The sequence below is a fragment of the Cetorhinus maximus genome, chromosome 16 (assembly GCF_964194155.1).
Source record: "Cetorhinus maximus chromosome 16, sCetMax3.hap1.1, whole genome shotgun sequence".
In the NCBI taxonomy this organism is placed as follows: Eukaryota; Metazoa; Chordata; class Chondrichthyes; order Lamniformes; family Cetorhinidae; genus Cetorhinus; species Cetorhinus maximus.
Window position 1 is genome coordinate 59,605,397 of NC_135894.1, and position 22,562 is coordinate 59,627,958.

The 22,562-nt window shown below is 42.7% G+C and overlaps 1 protein-coding gene across 1 annotated transcript in view; it reads right to left on the reverse strand.

The window, feature by feature from the left end:
- Window positions 1-2,444: 2,444 nt before the first annotated feature.
- The window catches only part of LOC144691872 (transmembrane protein 47-like), a 76,022-nt gene continuing 55,904 nt past the window's right edge, over window positions 2,445-22,562 (reverse strand). The window contains exon 4 of the mRNA XM_078560449.1: window positions 2,445-3,281. Within this exon, the coding sequence (XP_078416575.1) occupies window positions 3,103-3,281 (179 nt within the window). The 3' untranslated portion in view covers window positions 2,445-3,102. The remainder of the gene's footprint in view (window positions 3,282-22,562) is intronic.

Sequence of the window (22,562 nt, forward strand, 5' to 3'; positions counted from 1 at the left end):
AAGGCAATTCTGGGGTATTGGGTGGGGAGAGTTTGGCCAGCTTAGGGAGGGGGATGGGGGGGTGGGGGTGGTGGGTTTTGGAGAGTAGGCAGGTAGGAAGAAAGGGCAGGTACAATTTAAGGGGGGCTGACACTGATGTGCAAAGGGCATTTTTAACCAAAACGGCCTGCCCACTCCTGCCCGACTGCCCACACCAACAATATTATGGCTTGGGCAGCATATTACCATTATTTCATGATTATGTATTTACATATGGCAGGCGGGCTGCCAATTTTGGCACCCGCCCACCTACCATGTAGGATTGAGCTTGGGGAAAGACGAGAAGATGGTGGGGTAGGCACCTGCCCTATTTTACATGCTTCTTCTGCCGAAAACACACCCAGCACATAAAATCCAGCCGCTCGTCTCCAAGGGTTATGTTAGAAGGAGAAATTACACAAACTTGGGTTGTATTCCATGAAAATTATAAGATTAGGGGGAGAATTTTCTCCCCATCGGTGGGGGTGGGGGGGGGGTTGGGCGGGACCAGGCGCGGGTGTGCGCGCAGCTGATAGCTGCACGCGATTGGCTGGGCGCCACCATTTTACGTGGGCAGGCCAATTAAGGCCCGTCCAGCGTGATGCGCACCCAGAAGTGCTGAGCGCTCCCTGTGCGGGCGGTGGGAGGGGGGAGAGTTGGGCCCTGTGCTCTTTCGTGCTTGTGCGCAGAGGCACAGTGCTGCCTCAGGGAGATTAGCTTAAGTCCAAAAAACTTTAATAAAGGGGAAAAAAAATTTTTAAGACATGTCCCCTCATGTGAAACTGTCACATGAGCTGGGACATGTCTATTAATTTTATTAAACATCTTTACAAGACTTCAAAAACCTTCATGAAACCTAATCCAGCCTGTGGATGAGGTTTCATGATAAATGTGAAGGCCGCCTGGGCTCTTCGCCTGACCACCAACCTTAAGGTTGGACGAGCAGCTCAGTTAATTGTTTCAATTGATAGTTAACTGGCCTTAATAGGCCTTTGACAGTTCGGCAGGCACGCAGCCAACTCGGATGCCGAACTGAAAATCTGAATGACGCGCGGTGACGTTGGGACGCACGCCCGATATCACCGCACATCATTTTACACCTTGGCGAGCGGGCCCTGTCCTCGCTCGCCGAGCCAAAGATTCTGCTCTAAGAGTTGATTTTTAATTGAAGTTTTAAAAATATTGAGGAAAACAGACAGGCTGGACAGAGGGAAACTATTTTTGCTAGCTGGAGAATCTAGAACTGGGGGCACAGTCTAAAAACCTGACTTAGACATGACACACAATTGTTGTAGAAGTTTGGAGCTCCCTTATGCAAAGTGCAATTGATGTTGGATCAATTGTTAATTTTAGATCTGAAGTTAACAGATTTTTTTGACCAAAGGTATTAATATATATGAGACAAAGACAGGCATGTGGAATCAGAGCACAGTTCAGCCATGATCTCATTGAATGGCAAAACAGCCTTGAAGGGCTTAATGTCCCATTCCTATTCCTATAAAAATAAATTGGTGAAATGGCTATGCATTGGCTATGGCTGTGTCATAAATATCAGCAACAAATATCAGTCCTAAAATTTTACCAATTGCTGAATGCAATAAAAAGTGAGTTAGGCTTGCTGCTAGTTATATGAAGCATAATTATTTTATATTATAGAAGGCATAACAGCATTCACAGTTGTTAAAGCTTGGAGCACATTTATTGGTTAATTCATGTGTCCTGTTTGTTGGCGTTAGTGTACTTGCCAAGGGAATGTTTGTTGCTGAGCACATCAATTTTGTAACATGCGGTTGAAGGAAATAATTGATGGAGTTTAAACATTCAGCATATTCTGTTAATATCCATATAAGAGCAAGAATAGTCCCTGGCAAATATTTTTTAGATAAATCATACAAACCAATCCATAAAAATTGGGAATTATTTAGAAAATAATAATAAAATGAAAAAATAAGTTATACAGGCCATTTATTCTGCACAGTTCTACTGATTCATAGTGCTGATGCCATATTTTATAGTTGAAACAAAACTCCATTTCCTTCCCAAAATATTGCATTTTATAATAACTAAACATAATTTTGAGCTATTATTCTGAGAAGGAAAGATACAGAGAAAGAAAGAGGTAACAAATAACTGGAAATATGGTATTTATCTTAAAAATAAGTCAAAATAAGTTTTTTTAGGCACAGTTTAAGGAATAGTATACAATATTCAGGAAGTTGTGTGTAGAGGTCTATATAAAAATACAGTAGTTGCTCAAATAAATTAGAGTGCTTACCATAGTATATAAGGTCCTTTCTGGCTTTTCAACTCTTCAAAATGCTCATCTTTGACTTTATAACAAGCGGCTTCTGAGCACATATACATTTGTTGTGTTTTTTATCTTTAAAGACACTTCATAAAATTCATTTGTAGGCATAAGAATATGATAAAGAAAATGCTGCAGTTTTAATTTGACAATACAAATGGAACTTCAGCACAGAACTAGAACTGCTTTGTGTTCCAAACGCATTGTAATAATTATAAACAGGAGTAATATAATTCTACTGTGCATTAGGATACGAAGTTTACAGAAGATGTTGCTGAATATTAGTAAATGGATACAAGCATGCAGTTTTACTTAAGTTACCACAGAACAATCAGCAGTTGACATACTTCATCTGAACCAAATCCAAAGATGAGGCATAAGTTCCCAGCATCAATACAGGAAACACAAAACTATCAGACTCAGGGTAAGTTCTTTCGAGCAGACAGATTGAAGTGAACATCTTGCAGTTGTGGTTTTTGTTTAATATTCTTCGCTGTAAACCAACCTCTTTTGTGATTCTTCTTAGATGATGTGACACTATCAGAAGTCTGCATTCTAGCCCGCCATATGTAAAACTGCCAATGTACAAAAAATTCAGCCATAACTTTTTCTAGAGTTTCTTCAGTGTGGTGCAGGATTTAAAACAATTATCTTCATTATAGCCAAAGTGGATAGTGCATTGATAGGACAGGTTAAATACCACACTTCAACTGAGAGAACAGCAAGTAAGCATAGGTGGTAAGCTCTACTTTAAATTTGTCAGTGGAATCAGTTCTGCTCTAGTAGTAGTCATCATAGTTCTTCGGGTTTAAGCAGTAAAGAACGGCTCCCCCAAATGAGAAGATGGTAGCTCCCCAGGCAATGCCATAACCCCAGTTGAACTCATGATATGTTCGCATGGTGGCTGTTTCCACAAATTTGATTGGATACAAAATGAGTCCACATACTTGGAGAACAACTGCAAAGAAATACATGTGGTTAAAACAATAGCCATATGTTTTTTTGGCCACAAACACGAAGAGTGGAACATTTTAATATTGTAGGCTCTCTTGTCTCCAGCTGTGTTCAACCTACATAACACCTTTTATTTGTAACATTCAGTAACAAAGTGGAGAAATATTTCAGTATTGTGTATATACATTGTGAAGTTGTCACTGAAAATCATGAAAGGTTAAAATTTAAGTAGGTACTCCACACTAAAGCTAAAAATTAATGTTAGAGTTTGTAATATGATTATAATTATAGCAATTTGTCAAAAAAAATCATTTAAGGCATTACTTCAAGTGCCACCTGCTCTTTGTCCCACTTGTATATATTCCATTACATAGAGCAGTTGGGTTGGGATCACTAAGTATATTAAATACACATCAATTTCCATAGCTATTATTTCATTTTGCCCTCTTCTTTCTAGCAAGCTGATAAACTTAATATTAGCCCATGGTACAGGTCCAATTTCTCAAACCTCCCCCACTCATCCAAAGGTAGATACACATCTTAAGTTAGAAATTTACACATAGAACCCAAACTCAGCTCTTATGCAGGTCAAGTTTTGAACTTATGCACATTATTAAGATGATTTCCATCTTCCAGTTTATTCTATAAATCATATGACCAGAGTCTCAGTCCTTCTTAACAGCTGTGCACAAGATGGAGGATGTCACCAAATCAAATAGAACTTTTATTTTGGTAACAATCTTCACCAGGGTCCATGAGGTTTTTCATGCATTAATGTCGATGGGAGCTCCCATATTCCTGTTATAAATCTACCTCTAATTTTCTCCTTGAAATCCTTAATCTTGTTTTCAAATCCCTCAATATTCTTACCCTTTCCCATCTTTATAATAACCTCCAGCCCTAAAACTCTCTAGGACATCTGCATTCCTCTCACTCTAGCTTTTCGAACATTCCTGATTTTGATCACTCCACCAAAGGTGTCTTCAGCTGCTAAGGCCCTAAGCTCTGGAATTCCCTCCCTAACCCTCTACACCTCTCTACCTCACTTTCTTCCTTAAGACACTCCTTAAAACCTTCTTCTCATCTGCCCTATTTCTCCTTCTATGGCTTGGTTTCAAACTTTACTTATTAACACACCTGAGAAATGCTTTGGAAAGTTTTACTGTTTTAAAGGTGCTTTATAAAACATGCTGGTTTGAAAGTACTTAGTCAAGCTGAGATATGGTAATAAGGCCCTTTAGCACATAACCATTTGTCAACCTGGATGGTGAACCTAAAATAAAAATGGAAAGCACTAGAAAAACTCAGCAGGACTGGCAGAATCTGTAGAGGGAGAAACAGAATTAACATTTCAAGTCCTATATGATTCTTCTTCAGAACTCTCTTCTGACTGTTCTTTCAAAGAAGAGTCATATTGGACTCGAAACGTTAACTCTGTTTCTCTCTCCTCAGAGGCTGCCAGACCTGCTGAGTTTTTATGACATTTTCTGTCTTTATTTCAAATTTGCAGCATTCACAATATTTTGCTTTTATGATATGGATGGTGAACCTGGTGGGCTACAAGCAAAATGCTGAACCCAGTCTAGTTGTCAACCAGCAATCAAATATGTAGCAAGTTACAAGATGCCAAAGATGAATGGAAACCCATATGCAATTGTACTCTGCCTTAAATCAAAATCAGTTGTGAGGGCCACTGCTGCCCTGGCTGAGATTGGTTAAATCACACAGAACAGGTGGGTCGTACAGAACTTGAGTACTGCTGAAAAAAGAGACATGTCGAAGCTTTTCATCATGCACTCATCAGGGCACTTTGCAAGAATACCAATATAGGGGAAAACAACAATTTATACTGAATGTGAAGAGAGTGCTGATAGGTTGGCAAGTGGACTCTGATTGGTAGAGGAGTTGCCATGGAGAATGCATCAGTGATGGTGGCTGACAGTTAACTGCCAGGCATTGTTTGAAATTTAAACAAGACAGCTTGACCCTGATTGGTCAAGGCATTGCCCTGAGGAATGAGTCAGCGAATGGCTGTCACTTATTTTGTGTATTGGCCTTATTTTCACTGGTGAGTTTTATGAAGTCTCGGGTACCTGTGGACTCCTGTTAAAGTCAAAGTGTTGAAACATCACTTTAATTGAGTGATTAACAAATGGTAATTGCCAATCCTCCTCTAATAAGGCGCTTGTGCACACCCTGTGTGCACAAATAGGCACAATGGGCAGAATTTTATGGCCCCATTTCAGCGGGGATGGGGCCGTAAAATGCAGTGAGACATTCTAAATTTCATTGGCTTCGGCAGGAACGTAAAATTCTGCTGCCGTAAAACTTTGCCCTATGTGTGTACATATTCTTTCTGTCTGCAAAGAACAGGGACCTGTGTATTAATATATGCAACTTCCAATACATGAAAATGCCCCACACTGTGAGCCCGACTGACAATCTTAAATTGGTTGTCAACGTAATTCTTAGCACACTGAGGGTCATTTAGCAAATGATGTCCAATCGAGGAATCACATCTAATGTTGGACATTGTGTTTTGAGTTTTGGAGAAGCTGTCTTAGGAGGGCTATCCTAGATGCACAAAGGGCACCCTCCACCCCCACTGAAGACAGTACACCTTTTCCTTCCCACCCTTTTAAAAACCTTTTTAAAAACATAGGCTGCCCACTCCTGCCCACCTGCCTGCGCCAACCATATTATGACATGGGCAACGTATTATTGGGAACCATTGACTTGCTAACAATCTCAATTGACCTGTAATTATTTATTTACATATGGTGTGCGGGCTGCCGATTTCAGTGCCCTCTCATCTATTGTGTCATGTGGGTGAGCTCAGGGGTGGGTAGGAAGGTCGTGGTTGGGCACCTGCGTAATTTTACATGGCCCCCTGCCAAAAACACGCCCGGCGGGGGCATGTAAAATCCATCGTTTCGATAAGTTTTTGTTCTTTATTTAGCTCACAAAAATATTATTCTTCTTCACCACTTTCCCATCTTGTCAATTCTTGGGTGTTGAGTGGTAATTTTTTTGATAGAGGAAAGTTGAAGGGGGTGGTTAATTGGTTGCAGGACTACTTTGTGTCAGTGGCATTTGGGATAGGCAGGGTGGTGGGGAAGAGTGGCTCATGCACGTGCTTGTGACTGTTGCCAGCTATGTGAACCTTGCATTCATAAGGGCAAGCCAGGCAACAATGTGAGCCACTAGGGGTCCATTGCCCTTATTACCTTCCTCCTCCTCCTCCGAATCGCCCAAGGAGTATCTGAGCTCTTCGCCTTGTTTCTCTGGCAGGTTCAAGCTTCACTGTTGCACAATGTCGTGCAACTTGGGCTGCCATAAGACGAAAGCATCAAGAATCTTGCACACCCCAGTATTAACACCAGCCACACATAGATGGAGTGGAAACCTTTGCAGTTGACAATACTCCTGGTTGTTCTGGGAGTGCCCGGATTGTCATGTGTGCGCTGTCGATGGCACAGTGCACCTTGGAAAGCCAGGAAGAGCTGCAAAGATTAATTCCCCCCTCATTCAAACTGGTATCATCACAGGTTAACATAGATGCCATCCTGTCAACAAGCCATCAGCGACCTGTCTAATGTATTTGTGGTGGCCAATGGGAGGTCCTGGAAACATCTCTGGCAGAGCTCTGGAAATATCAGGAGGCAAAGAGGTTTAAGGGGTGGTGATGACTTTGACTGCCACTGGTAATACATGGAGACCAGGTCCAGCATGGAGTAGGCCTTCTTCTAGGAGGCTGCAGATGTCTGCCACCACCCGACATGACATTCTATGCCTCCTGAGGCACCAGTGTTCAGACATTTTAAGGAAAATGATCCTCTGTCAGTAGACCCTGTTTTGTGGGTAGTGTCTCCTATGAGTTGCACCTCTCTGCTAAACCCCTCTTTCCTGTGCAGCTACAGGTCTGTGAACAGCAGGCCAATGTGGGTGCTTTTACTGGTGCTGTTGTTGATCACCTTGGCCCTCATTTGAAGTCCAGTCTAAGATAGCATAAGCAGCACCTATCCTGATGTGATGGAGCAAACCACCAAAGTTTTGAAAATAACTTCCAAAGTCCAGGCAGTAACTGTCAGCTAACGTAATGTGAACAACTTCCTTCCCACTAGTTAGTAAGCAGTTGTAAGTACTGGGCATTTATTGGCACATTTTCCTGAAATTGCTTCACCCCCACCACCCCCAATTGCTCCTGTGTACTGGCCTTATTTTCACTGGTGAGTTTTATGAAGTCTCGGGTACCTGTGGACTCCTGTTAAAGTCAAAGTGTTGAAACATCACTTTAATTGAGCGATTAACAAATGGTAATTGCCAATCGTCCTCTAATAAGGCGCTTGTGCACTCACTGTTAACTTCATCAGTTTTAATCCCCCCATTTGCACCCAAACCCACGCACTCTTAAAGGTTAAAATTTAGCCCTATCTCTCTTACGTCCACTTGTTTCACCACTGAATTGACTTGCTCCCAAGTTTGCGCCAATTCTATATGGAATGGTTGTGGCACGAGTTAACTAATGCAGCTAAGGAGACAGCATGCCTTCATCTGTCTCCTCTCATAATGTGCTGGAGCTACTCTGTGAAATTTTTGTGTGTGGAGTCACAGGCATGAACGTTCTTCCAATTACTCAACAGTGTAGCATATTTGTAATCTGATGTATTACCTCATCCATCATTATAACTCAATAATTTGCCATTTTTTTCTGGAAACAGCTCAACCCTGTATTTTTGCAAGAATGTTTCCAATAAGAAATTTAAAAAAAACATTAACCCCGGTATTACCAATATTAGAAATCTGAACAAAAATCCAGATACTCCAGGATAGGGAGCACAGTTGTAATGTATGTTCCTGGACTAGTAATCCAGAGAACTCCTGGACTAATGGCCTGGAGTCATGAGTTCAAATCCCACCATGACAGCTGGGGAACTTTAAATTGAATTAAATAAAAGTGGAGTAAAAAGCTAATCTTGGTAAGGGTAACAAAGAAACTACTGAATTGTCGTAAAAACCCATCTGCTTCACTGATGCCCTTTCGAGAAGGAAATCTGTCAACCTTACCTGGTCTGGTCTACATGTGACTCTAGACCCACAGAAATGCGGCTGATTTTTAACTGCCCTCTGAAATGGCCTAGCAAGCCGCTCAGTTGTAGCAAACTAGTAGAGGAAAGTCAAATAAGAATAAAACGATGGACTGCTCAAAAGCAACCAAAACATCACATATGATAAAGGCACAACTGCCCCAGTTGACACTGCAAAGCCCTCCTCACTAGCAATTGGGGACTTCTACCAAAATTAGAACAGCTATCCCACAGATTAGTCAAGAAACAGCCTGATATAATAATACTTATTGAATCATATCTCATAGCCACTGGCCCAGATGTCTCCATGAATATCCCCATCCTGAAATATGGCAGAGTCTAGCACACCAGTACAAAAGAAAAGGCCGAAGCATTTGCAATCCTCTTCAGGCAAGCTGTTCCAATACAATTAGGACACTGATGTCTACCTGACTGTGGAAAATTGCCCAGGTATATCCTGTCGACAAAGAGCAGAGCAAATCCAATCTGGCCAATTACCACCCTTTCGTTTACTGTCAATCATCAGCAAAGTGATGGAAGATGTTGTCAACAGTGCTATCAAGCAGCAATTATTCAGCAATAACTTGATCACTGATGCTCCAGATCTTATTACAACAGAGTGCCGAAGTGAGAATGATTGTCCTCGGCATCAAGGCAGCATTTGACCGAATGTGGCATCATGGGGTTCCATTAAAATTGAAGTAAATGGGAATCGGGGGAAAACTTTCCACTGGTACTTATCACAAAGGATCGTGGCTGTGGTTGTTGGAGTCCAATCATCTCAGCCCCAGGAGATCACCTCAGGAGTTCCTCAGGGTAGTGTCCTAAGCCCAACCATCTTCAGCTGCTTCATCAATGATCTTTCTTCCATCATAAGGTCAAAAGTGGGGGTGTTTGCTGGTGATTGCACAGTGTTAAGTGCCATTTGTAAGTCCTCAGATACTAAGCAGTCCTTGCCCATATGCAGCAAGACCTGGACAATATCCGGGCTTGGGCTGATAAGTAGCAAGTAACATTCACACCACACAAGTGCCAGGCAAAGACCATCTCCAACAAGAGAGAATCCAACCATTTACTGTCATTGACTTCCCCACCATCAATATCCTAGGGCTTACCCATTGACCAGAAACATAACTCAGCTGGCCATATAAATACAGTGACTACACAAGCAGGCCAGAGACCGGAGATTAGGTAATGAATAACTGCTCTGCTGCCTCCCCACAGCCTGTCCACCATTTCCAAGGCATAAGTCAGGAATATGATGAAATACTCTCCACTTGGCTGGATGAGTGCAGCTCCAACCACACTCAAGAAGCCTGACACCATCCAGGACAAAGCAACCTGCTTGATTGGCACCCTATCAGCCACTTTAAAGGTTCACTACCTTATCTAACGGCACCAATGCACAGTGGCAGCAGTGTGTGCCACCTGCAAGATGTACTACAGAAGCTTACCGAGGTTCCTTTGACAGCACTTTATAAACATGTAACCTTTACCACCTAGAAGGACATGGGTTGCACATGGGAACACTACCACAAAAAAAACCTCCGCTCCAAGTCATATACCATCCTTGGAAATATATCACTGATCCTTCACTAGTGTTGCATTAAAATCATGCAACTCCCTCCTTAAACTGCTCTGAGTTTGTACTTATACCATATGGACCACAGTAGTTCAAGAGAGTGGCTGTTCACCACCTTCTCAACAGCAATTAAGAATAGACAATAAATGCTGATGTTGTCAGCGATGTCCATTGCCAATGGACGAAGGAAAAAAAATTCCTAAAGTACACATCAAAATATTGACTTATTCTATACATTTAAATTTTTAGAGATGATCTTATTATAATCCCAAACTTTATTGATCATGGGGCTCCTATAAAACAATCTACTGATTGAAAATGTAACATTGAACTCAAACACATAGGCTTGCAGCCTCTGCTCTATCTGAAACTACATTTTAAGGCAATTTAAGTTTTGCCTTTCTCTGCTCATTTAAGTAAAATCTGTACATAATTTTGCCCAAATATAACATATCTGCATTTTGGCACCAACTTGTCTTTTTTCTTCAAACGTAAGTTAGCATTTTAAATGATGTAAATAAAACCCCGTGAAAAAGCAGAAGCTTTAGCATTGAATTCAGGGTCAGTAGATGGTTTTTGAATGAATAGAAGAACAAGTTCTTCATCCACGGGGTGGGGGGGGGGATGACGTTTCCAATGGTTACTAAAAAACTAAAGAATACAATAAAAAATTTTCAACATCGGTTTTTATATGACCCTCTTCATGTGACTAAGTTTACATAATTTGTAACATTTTTATTTTTGTACTTAAAATTCTTTGGCTCCCCGAGGTAGCTCTGTGCCTTCAGGGAGCTTTCAGTGCGCAGACTTCAGTGCTTGTGCTCCTCCCGCCTCCACTCCGGCAGCCCCTTTCACGCTGGCTGACTGTTAATTGGCCAGCCAGTGTTAAATCGTGCTCAGGGTCCGATCGCGGACGGCGGTCCGTTTTGTGGCCGCTCCTGTGCCTGTCCACCTGACGAGGGGAAAATCCTGCCCATGGTTTTCTAATATCTTTATGATTTTCCCTTAGATTGTTCACATGAGTGTGCAGGAGATTAATCTTCAATTCCTGGAGACTCTAGGGCAATCAAGGAGAATGTCAATCTTAGAAGCAGCCAGTGGTTTGAGATTTACTTTGGAAGTAATGCTACAGGCTACAGTAATGTGGAGAATTTCAATCAGCATTTTAGGATCCATGTGCTAGATTAAATAAAGAACCTTTCAGATCGTAATCTCCGGATTTTTACAGGGGAAATGCATTAAATGTATGGCGAGAGACGTGGAGGCATCAATTAACCCATCTAACAACCATAAACTTGCTGGTGATTAAAGGCCAGAGCTGGCACAACTTTTAGAGCAAGGCAATTCACAAGTACTTACAAAGGAGAGAAAGAAATTGAAGAGTGGAAGGAAGGAAAGCAAAACGCATTTCAAAAAGCAAGGTTGAATCTTCAAATGGATTCAGGCCTCTGCCTTTTTGAAACATTAGGAACAGAATTCAGCACCATAAATCTGCTCGATCATTTAATAATTTCATACATGGTCTGTGCCTTAACAACATTTATTTGCCGTTGCTCCATATCACTTGATACACTTACCTATCAAAATGTACAGAATTGTATGCATGTAAATCAGATCTCGTTTATAAATATCCATGGTTGGTTTTATAAATGTAAGTTGTAATATGTTTCCTGTTGTTTTGGAATAGTGAGTAAAATTTTCCTAATCCTTCTGGATGTTACAGAATATTGAAAGTTGGTCCTCAAACTCAGCAATCTAGAACTAAAATCTGTAATAAATTATTTTGCTCATGCCAAAGTCATCTTTCCCATGAGTAGGGGTGCACGGTCAGGAGACTACACCTGAGTGAGACAGAGACCAAGTAAGTAGCAAATTAGGTTCACGTGGTAAGTTTTGGTAAGTCATTTTCAGGTTTAAATATATATTAAGAGTCAAGCTCTGACATAGAACTATCACCCTTCAAGTAAGTTAGAGTACCTTGTTAAGCAGGGAACTGCATGGGAGTGGCAGTTATCTGTCAATCAGCTGAAAGCAGTTGGTTCAATTGGTATTAATAACATGGGAATTCGGTTTACAGGGGATGCCTTAAGTAAGGTTTGTTGCAACTCATAAAGTGTGTTAAGTATTAGTCAGATTTATCACTACCAGTAAGGTTTATCAATAGTTATAGGCAAAATCAAAAAGGAGACGGGGTAGCAATCTCAATAAGGGATGAGATCAGTACATTGGTAAGAGATGATCTTGAATCAAATAATCGAGATGTAGAATCAGTTTGGGTGGAGTTAAGAAATAGCAAGGGCAGCAAACATTGATGGGGAGTTGAGTACAGGCCATTAAAATGTAGTGCTAATGTCGGGTACGGTATAAATCAGGAAATCAGAGATGCAAGCAACGTGGATAATACAATATTAATGGGCGACTTCAATTTACACATGGACCAGAATCCTTCCCTCGTTGGGCGGGCTCCAGAAGCCGCCTGCCGCCCGCGATCAGCTCCGCTCCATGATTTCACGCAGGTGGGCCAATTAAGGCCCGCCCTGTGTGGATCGCAAGCGGCAGCACTCAGCGCTGCCCGTGCGGGCGTGGGGGAGGGGGAGGGAGAGCAGGCCTGGAGCACAATTTTGCACAAAAGAGTACTTCAATCTCTGAGACATGGGGCTGCCTCAGGGACTTTGAAGCACTTTTTTAAAAAATTAATAAAGACAGTAAAAATTTTTTAAAACATGCCCCCTGATGTGACTCTGTCACGAGCTGGGACATGTTTTTAATCCAAAAATAAAGCTTTTAGTTAATGTTTATTTGCTTTAGGAAACCTCATCCCGCTCGTGGATGAGGTTTCCTAAAAAACGTAAGGCCGCTTGGCCTTTTCGCCTGCCCGCCAACCATAAGGTTGGACGGGCAGAGTAAATTTGATTTTAATTAGCTTGTTAATGGCCTTGATAGGCCTTTCAATTATCAGTGGGTGTGCAGCTGACTCCGACGCGCACCCGCCGAATGAAATATTGCGCGAGTGCGCGATGATGTTGGGATGCACGCCCGACGTCATCACGTGTCATTTTGCGCCCGCACGCCAAGCATAAACTTCTGTCGTTGAACTAGGTTAAGCAAATCATCACTAATGCTCTGGAGGAGGAATTCCTGGAGTTTGTACGAAATGGATTTCTAGAGCAGCACGTTGAGGAGCCAACTAGGGATCGGGCTACTTTGGATTTAGTGTTGTGTAATGAGAAAGGGCTAACAACCTTGCTCTAAAGGAGCCTTTGGGAAATAGTGACCATAATATGATAGAATTTTGCAATAAGTTTGAATGCAATGTTGTTAATTCTGAAGTTAGGGTCCTAAATCTGAAGAAAGGATATTATAAAGGTGAGGGGACAAGTTGGCTATGGTGGATTGGGAAAAAAACTGCTAAAGAATTTGATGATAGACAGGCAACGGCTAGTATTTAAAGGGATTATACATGGTTGACAACAGATAGACATTCCTCTAAGGCATAAACACCCAAAAGGAAAGGTAAATCAACCGTGGTTAAAGTGAAAGACGTTTTAAAATTCATTCATGGAATGTTAGCATCACTGGCTAGGCGAGCATTTAGTGCCCATTCCTAATTGCCCTTAAGAAGGTGATGTTGAGCTGCCATCTTGAAAAACTGCAGTCCATGTAGTGTAGGTACAACCACACCGCTGTTAGGGAAGGAGTTCCACGATTTTGACCCAGCAAGAGTGAAGGAACGGTGATGTATTTCCAAGTCAGAATGGTGAGTGGCTTGGAGGGGAATTTCCCGGTGGTGGTGTTCCCATATGTCTGCTGCCCTTGTCCTTCTAGATGGTAGTGGCCATATGTTTGGAAGGTGCAGTTGAAGGAGACTTGCTGAGCTCCTGCATCCTTATAGATGGTACACACTGCTGCTACTGTGTATCGATGATGGAGAGAATGAATGTTTGTGGATAGAGTGCCAATCAAGTGGACTGCTTTGTTCTGGGTGGTGTTGAGCTTCTTGAGTGTTATGGGAGCTGCACTCATCCAGGTAAGTGGAGAGTATTCCATCACACTGTTGACTTGTGCCTTGTTGATAGTGGACAGTCCTTGGGGAGTCAGGAGGTGAGTTACTCATCGCACGATTCCTAGCCTCTGACCTGCTCTTATAGCCACGGTATTTATATGGCTAGTCCAGTTCAGTTTCTGATCAATGCTAACACCCAGGATGTTGATAGTAGGGGATTCAGTGATGGTAATGCCATTGAGTGGCAAGGGGTGATGGTTAAGTTCTCTCTTGTTAGAGATGCTCATTGCCTGGCACTTGTGTGGCACAAATGTTACTTGCTACTTGTCAATCCACCTTGGATATCATCCAGGTCTTGCTGCATTTGGACATGGACTGTTTTTCAGTATCTGAGGAGTCGTGAATGGTGCTAGGAAAACTGAAAGGTCTGAAGGTGGATAAATCACCTGGACCAGATGGATTACACCCCAGAGTTCTGAAGGAGATAGCTGAAGAGATAGTGAAGGCGTTAGTGGTGATCTTTCAGGAATTACTGGAGTCAGGGAGGGTCCCAGAGGACTGGAAAATCACTAATGTAACCCCGCTGTTTAAGAAGGGAGTGAGGCAAAAGACGGGAAATTACAGGCCAATTAGCCTGAACTCGGTCGTTGGTAAGATTTTAGAGTCCATTATTAAGGATGATATTTCAGAATACTTGGAAGTGCATGATAAAATAGGGCAAAGTCAGCATGGTTTCGTCAAGGGGAGGTCATGCCTGACAAATCTGTCAGAATTCTTTGAGGAGGTAACGAGTAGGTTAGACAAAGGAGAGCCAACGGATGTTATCTACTTGGACTTCCAGAAGGCCTTTAACAAGGTGCCGCACAGGAGGCTGCTCAGTAAGATAAGAGCCCATGGTGTTAGAGGCAAGGTATTAGCATGGATAGAAGATTGGCTGTCTGGCAGGAGGCAGAGAGTGGGGATAAGGGTGTCCTTCTCAGGATGGCGGCCGGTGACTAGTGGAGTTCCGCAGGGGTCAGTGTTGGGACCACAACTTTTCACTTTATACATTAATGATCTAGATGAAGGAACTGAGGGCATCCTGGCTAAGTTTGCAGATGATACAAAGATAGGTGGAGGGACAGGTAGTATTGAGGAGGCGGGGAGGCTGCAGAAGGATTTGGACAGGTTAGGAGAATAGGCAAAGAAGTGGCAAATGGAATACAACGTGGGGAAGTGTGAGGTCATGCACTTTGGTAGGAAGATTAGAGGCATAGACTATTTTTTAAATGGGGAGAGAATTCAGAAATCTGGAGTGCAAAGGGACTTGGGAGTCCTAGTCCAGGATTCTCTTAAGGTTAACTTGCAGGTTGAGTCAGTAGTTAGGAAAGCAAATGCAATGTTGGCATTTATTTCAAGAGGACTAGAATATAAAAGCAGGGATGTGCTGCTGAGGCTTTATAAGGCTCTGGTCAGACCATATTTAGAATATTGTAAACAATTTTGGGCCCCGTATCTCAGGAAGGATGTGCTGACCCTGGAGAGGGTCCAGAGGAGGTACACGAGAACGATCCCAGGAATGAAAGGCTTAGCATATGAGGAACGTTTGAGGACTCTGGGTCTATACTTGATGGAGTTTAGAAGGATGAGGGGGGATGTGATTGAAACTTACAGAATACTGAAAGGCCTGGATAGAGTGGACGTGGGGAAGATGTTTCCATTGGTAGGAGAGACTAGGACCCGAGGGCACAGCCTCAGAGTAAAGGGAAGACCTTTTAGAACAGAGATGAGGAGAAACTTCTTTAGCCAGAAAGTGGTGAATCTATGGAATTCATTGCCATAGAAGGCTGTGGAGGCCAGGTCATTGAGTATATTTAAGACCGAGATAGATAGGTTTTTGATTGGTAAGGGGATCAAAGGTTACGGGGAGAAGGCGGGAGAATGGGGTTGAGAAACTTATCAGCCATGATGAATGGCAGAGCAGACTCGATGGGCCGAATGGCCTAATTTCTGCTCCTATGTCTTATGGTCTTATGGTCTAACTTTGTGCAATCATCAGCGAACATCCTCACTTCTGACTCTATGATGGGAGGAAGGTCATTGATGAAGCAATGGAAAATCGTTGGGCCTAGGACACTACCCCAAAGAACTCCTGCAGTTATGTCCTGGTACTGAGATGACTGACCTCCAACCACAACCATCTTCCTTTGTGCTAGATATGACTCCGGCCAGCAGAGAGTTTTCCCCCTTTTTCTCATTGACTCCAGTTTTGCTCGGGTCACACTTGGTCAAATGCTGCCTTGATGTCAAGGGCAGTCACTCTCACCTCATCTCTCAGAATGCATTAGATCAAAGGGAGTGGCTTTAGAAAAGTGTCAAGCCTGAGGACTGGGAACAACTTAGAACCCAGCAAAGGAGGACCAAGAAACTGATTAAGAAAGGGAAACGAGAACATGAATGCAAACTAGCATAAAGGTGAACAGTATAAACTTCTTGAGGTATATGAAAGCAAAAGATTAGCTGGGACAAATGTTTGCCCATTACAGGTGGGAACAGGAGAATTTATAGTGGAGAATAATGAAATGGTGGAGAAACTAAACTGTTACTTTGCATCTGTCTCACGGAAGAAGATACAGAAAATCTCCCAGAAATATCAGGTAACCAAGGGACCTGTGAAACTGAGGAATTAAAATAAATCAGTATCAGTCAAGAGGTAGTACTTGAAAAGTTAACTGGATTGAAGTTGATAAATCCCCTAGACCAGATGAACTTCATCCCAGAGTGTCGAAGGAGGCGGCTAGAGAAGTAGTGGATGTTAGTGGTTGTTATCTTTCAAAATTCTATAGATTCTGGAAAGGTTCCTGTGGACTGGAAAGTAACACATCTAACCCCAGTATTTAAGACGAGGAAGAGGGAGAATGAAGAACTACAGGCTTGTTAATTAGACATCAGTAGTAGAGAAAATGTTCCAATCTATTACAAAGGAAGTGATGACTGGACATTTAGAAAAGAATGGTAAAATTGGGCAGAGTCAACATGGATTTATAAAAGGGAACTCATGTTTGACAAACTTGTTGGAGTTTTTTGATGATATTACTTGTAGCATTGATGAAAGAGAACCAGTGGATATGAAGTATTTGGATTTTCAGAAGGCTTTTGATAAGGTGCCACACAGGAGCTTAGTAAATAAAATTAGAGCACATTGGGATTGGGGGAAATATACTGCAATGGATTGAGAATTGGTTAACAGACAGAAAGCAGAGAGTACGGATAAATGGATCATTCTCAGGATGGCAGGCTGTTACTAGTGGGGTACTGCAAGGATCAGTCCTAGGTCCAAGCTGTTCACAATCTATATAAATGATATGGATGTAGGGACCAAGCATAATATTTCCAAATTTGCTAATGACTCCAAACTGGGTGGGAACGTAAATTGTAGGAGGATGCAAGGAGGCTTCAAGAGGACATGGGCAGGCTAAGTGAATGGGCTAGAACATGGCAGATGGAATATAATATGAATAAGTGTGAAGTTATTCACTTTGGTAGAAAAAACAGAAAGGCAGACTATTTCTTAAATGGTGTGAGGCTGAGAAGTACAAGTGTCCAAAGTGTATCCTAGTTCATGAGTCACTAAAAGTTAACATACAGGTACAGCAAGCAATTAGGAAGGTGAATGGTATGTTGACCTTCATTGTAAGGGGATTTGAGTACAGTTGTAAAGATGTCTTGCAGCAGTTGTATAGCGCTTTGATGAGACCGCACCCGGAGTATTATGTACAGCTTTGGTATCCTTATCTAAGGAGGGTTATACTTGCCATGGAGGGAGTGCAATGGAGGTTCACTAGATTAATCCCTGGGATGACGGAATTGTCTCATAAGGCTGGGGAGTCTGGGTCTGTATTCCCTAGAGTTTCGGAGAATGAGGGGTGACCTCATTGAAACTTACAAAATTCTTACAGTGCATGACAGGGTGGATGTAGATGTTTCCACAGGCTGGTGAGTCTAAAGCCAGGGTACACAATCTCAGGTTAAGGGGTAGGCCATTTAAGGCTGAGATGAGGAGGAATTTCTTCATTCAGAAGATGGTGAATCTTTGGAATTCTCTATCCTAGAGGGCTGCGGAACCTCAATCATTGAGCATGTTCAAAACAGAAATCGATAGATTGCTAGAGACTAATAACATCAAGGGATATAGAGATAGTGCAGGAAAGTGGTGTTGAGGTAGATGGTCAGCCATGATCTACTTGAATGACGAAGCAGGCTCGATGGGTTGAATGGCTTACTCCTGTTCCCATGTTCCTGAGTGCAAAATTAAAAATAATGCCAAAATCAGAAACAAACTTTTGCTGTTTCCTCAGGCTGCTATCTTATATCGGAAACACTAGGAAGGAAGGAACGCTTTTGGTTTTTAGGGCACTGGTGAGTGTTCTGGGGTGGAAGGGGCTGTACAAAACAGATGATCTTCATCATACCAGTTTAAAGCAAAGTAACATCCAGAATTCAGCTGACAATTGGCAGGTGGACCAAGATGAGCATTTCTGATCCTGTACACACCTAACTTCATAGTTAGTTGACAGAGAGAGCAATGGAAAAGTTAGGATGACTATTGCTCAAAATGGCAACTCATCTATTACCGCAATGTTGATTAGCATAGTCTTCACTGCTACTCAATTTGACTTCAGTCATTTTTAGTGTAACATAGAAGAATGTCCTAGGATTGGTGCGTGAAAGAGGAAAATCAGAATCACAAAATCAATATATTAAATCCAACTGAATGCACAATGGACAAGAACAATCAGGTTCCTGTACCCTTATTCATTGCACCATTATTCAAAATACAGTTTCCACAAAGCTATATTATTTAGACTGGGATATTACTGGGACAGCAGACGTCTCGCCACCAGGTCTGAAAGCAGGCCAAGTGCTGCCAATCAAAGGCCTGGCAGCTCAGCAGCCTCAGCAGTACCACTGCAAGCAGTGGCCATTGCTGGGGCTGCAGCTGCAGGTTGAGACCTTGCGCCCTCGAAGACAGGTATGTGCGGCATAGGGACACCAGGTCCATGTAGACAGGGCCCAGCAAGTGAGGGGTTGGGGTTGGTGGTCATTGGTGGACAGGTGACACTGTTGTCACAGGGACAGCTACTGCCACTGGGGAAACCTTCATGAGCCAAAGTGAGCCCAAAAAGGGGACCAGGGTTTAGCTGGCAGTTTCTCCACATGGAGACAGACCCTCTCAACATGAACAAAATGCCTGCAGAGGCAGGAAGAGGCCCTTAATTGGTTACATAAGAGGCTCGGTTGGGCACCCAGTGAGCAGCTAACCTGCCACTTTTCCTGCAGCTGGCAAAATGGCACAGTGGGCAGAGGATGTTGTGCATGCCACCTGACACCTTTCCACACCATTTTGCCAGCCTTCCCACCTCCCAGCCTGCCCCCGAGGAACTGGTAAAATTTAGCCCTTACTTCTGAAAATATTGTGAACCATGCCTCAACTAAGTTCTTTTAACTTTGGCCTGAATTTTATGCTCCCCGCCAGCAGGTTTGGAAGCGGGAGTTGAGTGTGAAATAGCACGGATTGGCTTCCCGCTGGGCTCCTGCCTGCCTCGACCTCTTTGCAATTTTACGCTGGGCCGGGCGAGGCCTCAGACGGGCCACCCCGCCCTTGCCCGAATTGAGGCCCTTAAGTGGCCAATTACTGGTCGTTTCCCTCCCAGCTTCAATTTTTAGGCCGGTGGGAGGTGTTCCAAGTATGGGGGAAGCCTGAAATTAATTGGGTTTAGGCCTCGGGTGGGAAGTGTGGGGTGGGGCACCTCCAACAGAAGCCCTCTTTTAACTTTGGGTGCCCCCTCTTAAGGTCTGGTAATCGCTGGACCTCCATCCGCCAACCCACTCTGCCCCCAGCCTCTTCCTTGACAACCAAATACTGCATTGTCCACCCCCTCAGGCCTCCCGTCCCCTCCCAGCCCTGAGACCCCCAAAACGTACCTTTTATGGAATCCCGGGACTTTGGCTCTGGGGACTGCTTGCGTTCCCAGTCCTGTTCACTGCAGCTTCTGGCGCTACAAGGACTAGAGAGCTGCCGGGCAATCAGATAGGCCAGCAGCTCTCTAAAGTGGGACTTCCTCCTGAGTGAGGCAGCCAATTAACACTCATTATAGCATGAATTGGCTGAGGGGCAGGCGGTGTCAGCAGGGATGACCCACCAGGAAACCCCACCATCCTAAAAATCTTTGCCTTTAAGATATCTGTCGTAGGATCTTTCAAAGAAATCACCTGATAATACAGCCAAAAATATTTGTTCAAGGTCCAATTTAAGGCACATTGGCTCAAAATCACAAAGCATTGCTGATCTGATGAAACTTATTTTCTTCAGAGTGTCGACCAATGCTTGATTTTTCCTGCAATCTTTAGATAACTACTGCTGAAAAATGGCAAAGCAACTGCTTCTTAGCGATCAGCACAATTTGTTGCTGCTGTATCACACTGATAGGGTCATGTGGTAACTCTGAACTACTATAGATATTGATGACATCTAACTTGCCACTGATTTGTGCTAGGTACAAAAATGTAGCTTCTGTTCCCTTCTTCAGCAATGTCATTTTATCATTAGTATATATAAAGGACTTTACATCTAAAAAGGAATAAACAACATCAATAACAACAACTTGTATTTATATAGCAGCTTTAATGTAAAATGTTCCAAGATGTTATCAATAAAAAATACTGACATCAAGCCACATAAAGAGACATTAGGACAGATGACCTAAAGTCTGGTCAAAGAGGTATGTTTTAAGGAACATCTTAAAGGAGGAAAGACAGGAAATAGAGGCAACAAGGTTTAGGGAGAACATTCTAACACTTAGATCCTTGATAGCAATGGCGGAGTGACTAAAATTGGGGATGCTCAAGAGGCCACAATTGAAGGGACACAGATTATCTTGGAGGGTTGTAGGAGATTACAGAGATAGTGAGGGGCAAGGTCATGGACGATTTCAAAACAAAGATGAGAATTTTTAAATTGAGCCATTACTTAACTGGGAGCCAAGGTAATGCAGTGAATACAGGGGTGATGGGTGAATTGGACTTGATCCAAGTTAGGAAACTGGCAGCGCCATTTTGAATAACCTCAAATTTACCTCGGATAGAGAATAGGAAAGCAGCCAGGAGTATATTGGAATAGTTAAGTCTAGAGGTAATACTAGCATGGATGAGGGTTTCAGCAGCAGAAAAGCTGAGGCAGCGTTAAAGTTGAGCAATGTTTCAGAGGTGGAAATAAACGCTGTTAGTGATGGAGTGAATGTGTGCTCAGAGGCTCATCTCATCATGGCTTTCAATAGAGCCACAGTTGACAGTATGGCCTCAAAGGCATAAGGGTGTCACATTTCCAAGGTGTCACCATCATCAGGATAAAAAAGATGATTGGATGAAACAGCCATTTATCTGTTAACTTACCAACGAAATATCAAATTGACTAAATGCAAATGAATCAAAACTAGCCAAAAAGAGGGAGGAATGAGCATCTAGCAGAAAAACAGACCAATCAGCAGCCTCAAATATTTTTCAAAGCTACTAATCAGAAAGAAATGAGCAAAGGTAACTAATCAAATCTCTCAATTTTTTTATATTTCACTTTTCATTTCTGTTATTTTTCTTAATGCAGATCAATGTGTTAATGTATGCAGCCATAATTCACTAATCTCCCCAATGATAATCCCTATGGAAATTCGAGGTAATCATTTATAACAAAATAAACATATGAAAACTACAAAATTTTGGAAAAGCAATCACTATCTTACCCATTCAATTGGTTATTTAATGTTAGAAATGCCTGTAAAATGAAATTCCACAGAAAGGCTGCTCTTCAGTCTGGATCCTGAGATGGAAATTTCACTTGGGCCATACTTTTGGCTGATTTCCAGGCACTGTGGACAAAGTGTGTGTGTGTGTGTGTTTGTGTGTGTGTGTGTGTGTGTGTGTGAGAGAATGATGTGTGTATGTGTGTGTGTGTGAGATTGATGTATAATGGGACTTGTAGTTGTTAAAGGTACGAACATGTTCTTTGCACAGCCGTGTGACTGCACATTAATCAACTCAGTAGATAATGCAAAGCAAGCCATCTACATAATTTTGTGATGCGCTGGGTGTCTCTCTCATGAGATACCAGAATCAACAGGGCTACAATATCAATGGAAGGGCATTTGGCTGCCCATTGTGTGGGGAGAAAATTGTTCAGCATGGGAGAGGAGGCACGGGGCAAGAGGGCTAGAATAACACCAGGCCAGGGTGCCCAAACTTTCTTCTTGGTACGTAAATGGCAGCCTGCCCTTCCCCGGTTCTAAATAAGCACTGTTTCCTCATTTAAACTAAAGATGGGGCCAAATGAAACTAACTTGTGTGCAGGCTCCCAGCTTCCTTTGTGCTTGTCACCTGTATTGGTGCGTATGAAGTGCCTCAGGTGCGTCATGGTCTCAGGCCTCTGTGTCCAATCATCTGGGATGCAGGTACCCAATGTTAAGTACATATGAGGTTTCATCAACCTATTACCCACCTCCAGGGAGCATCAATGCTGCATAATAGGCTGAAAAGGATCAGGGCTAGGATTTTAGGGACTCGCCGCAGTGTGTCCTGCACCCC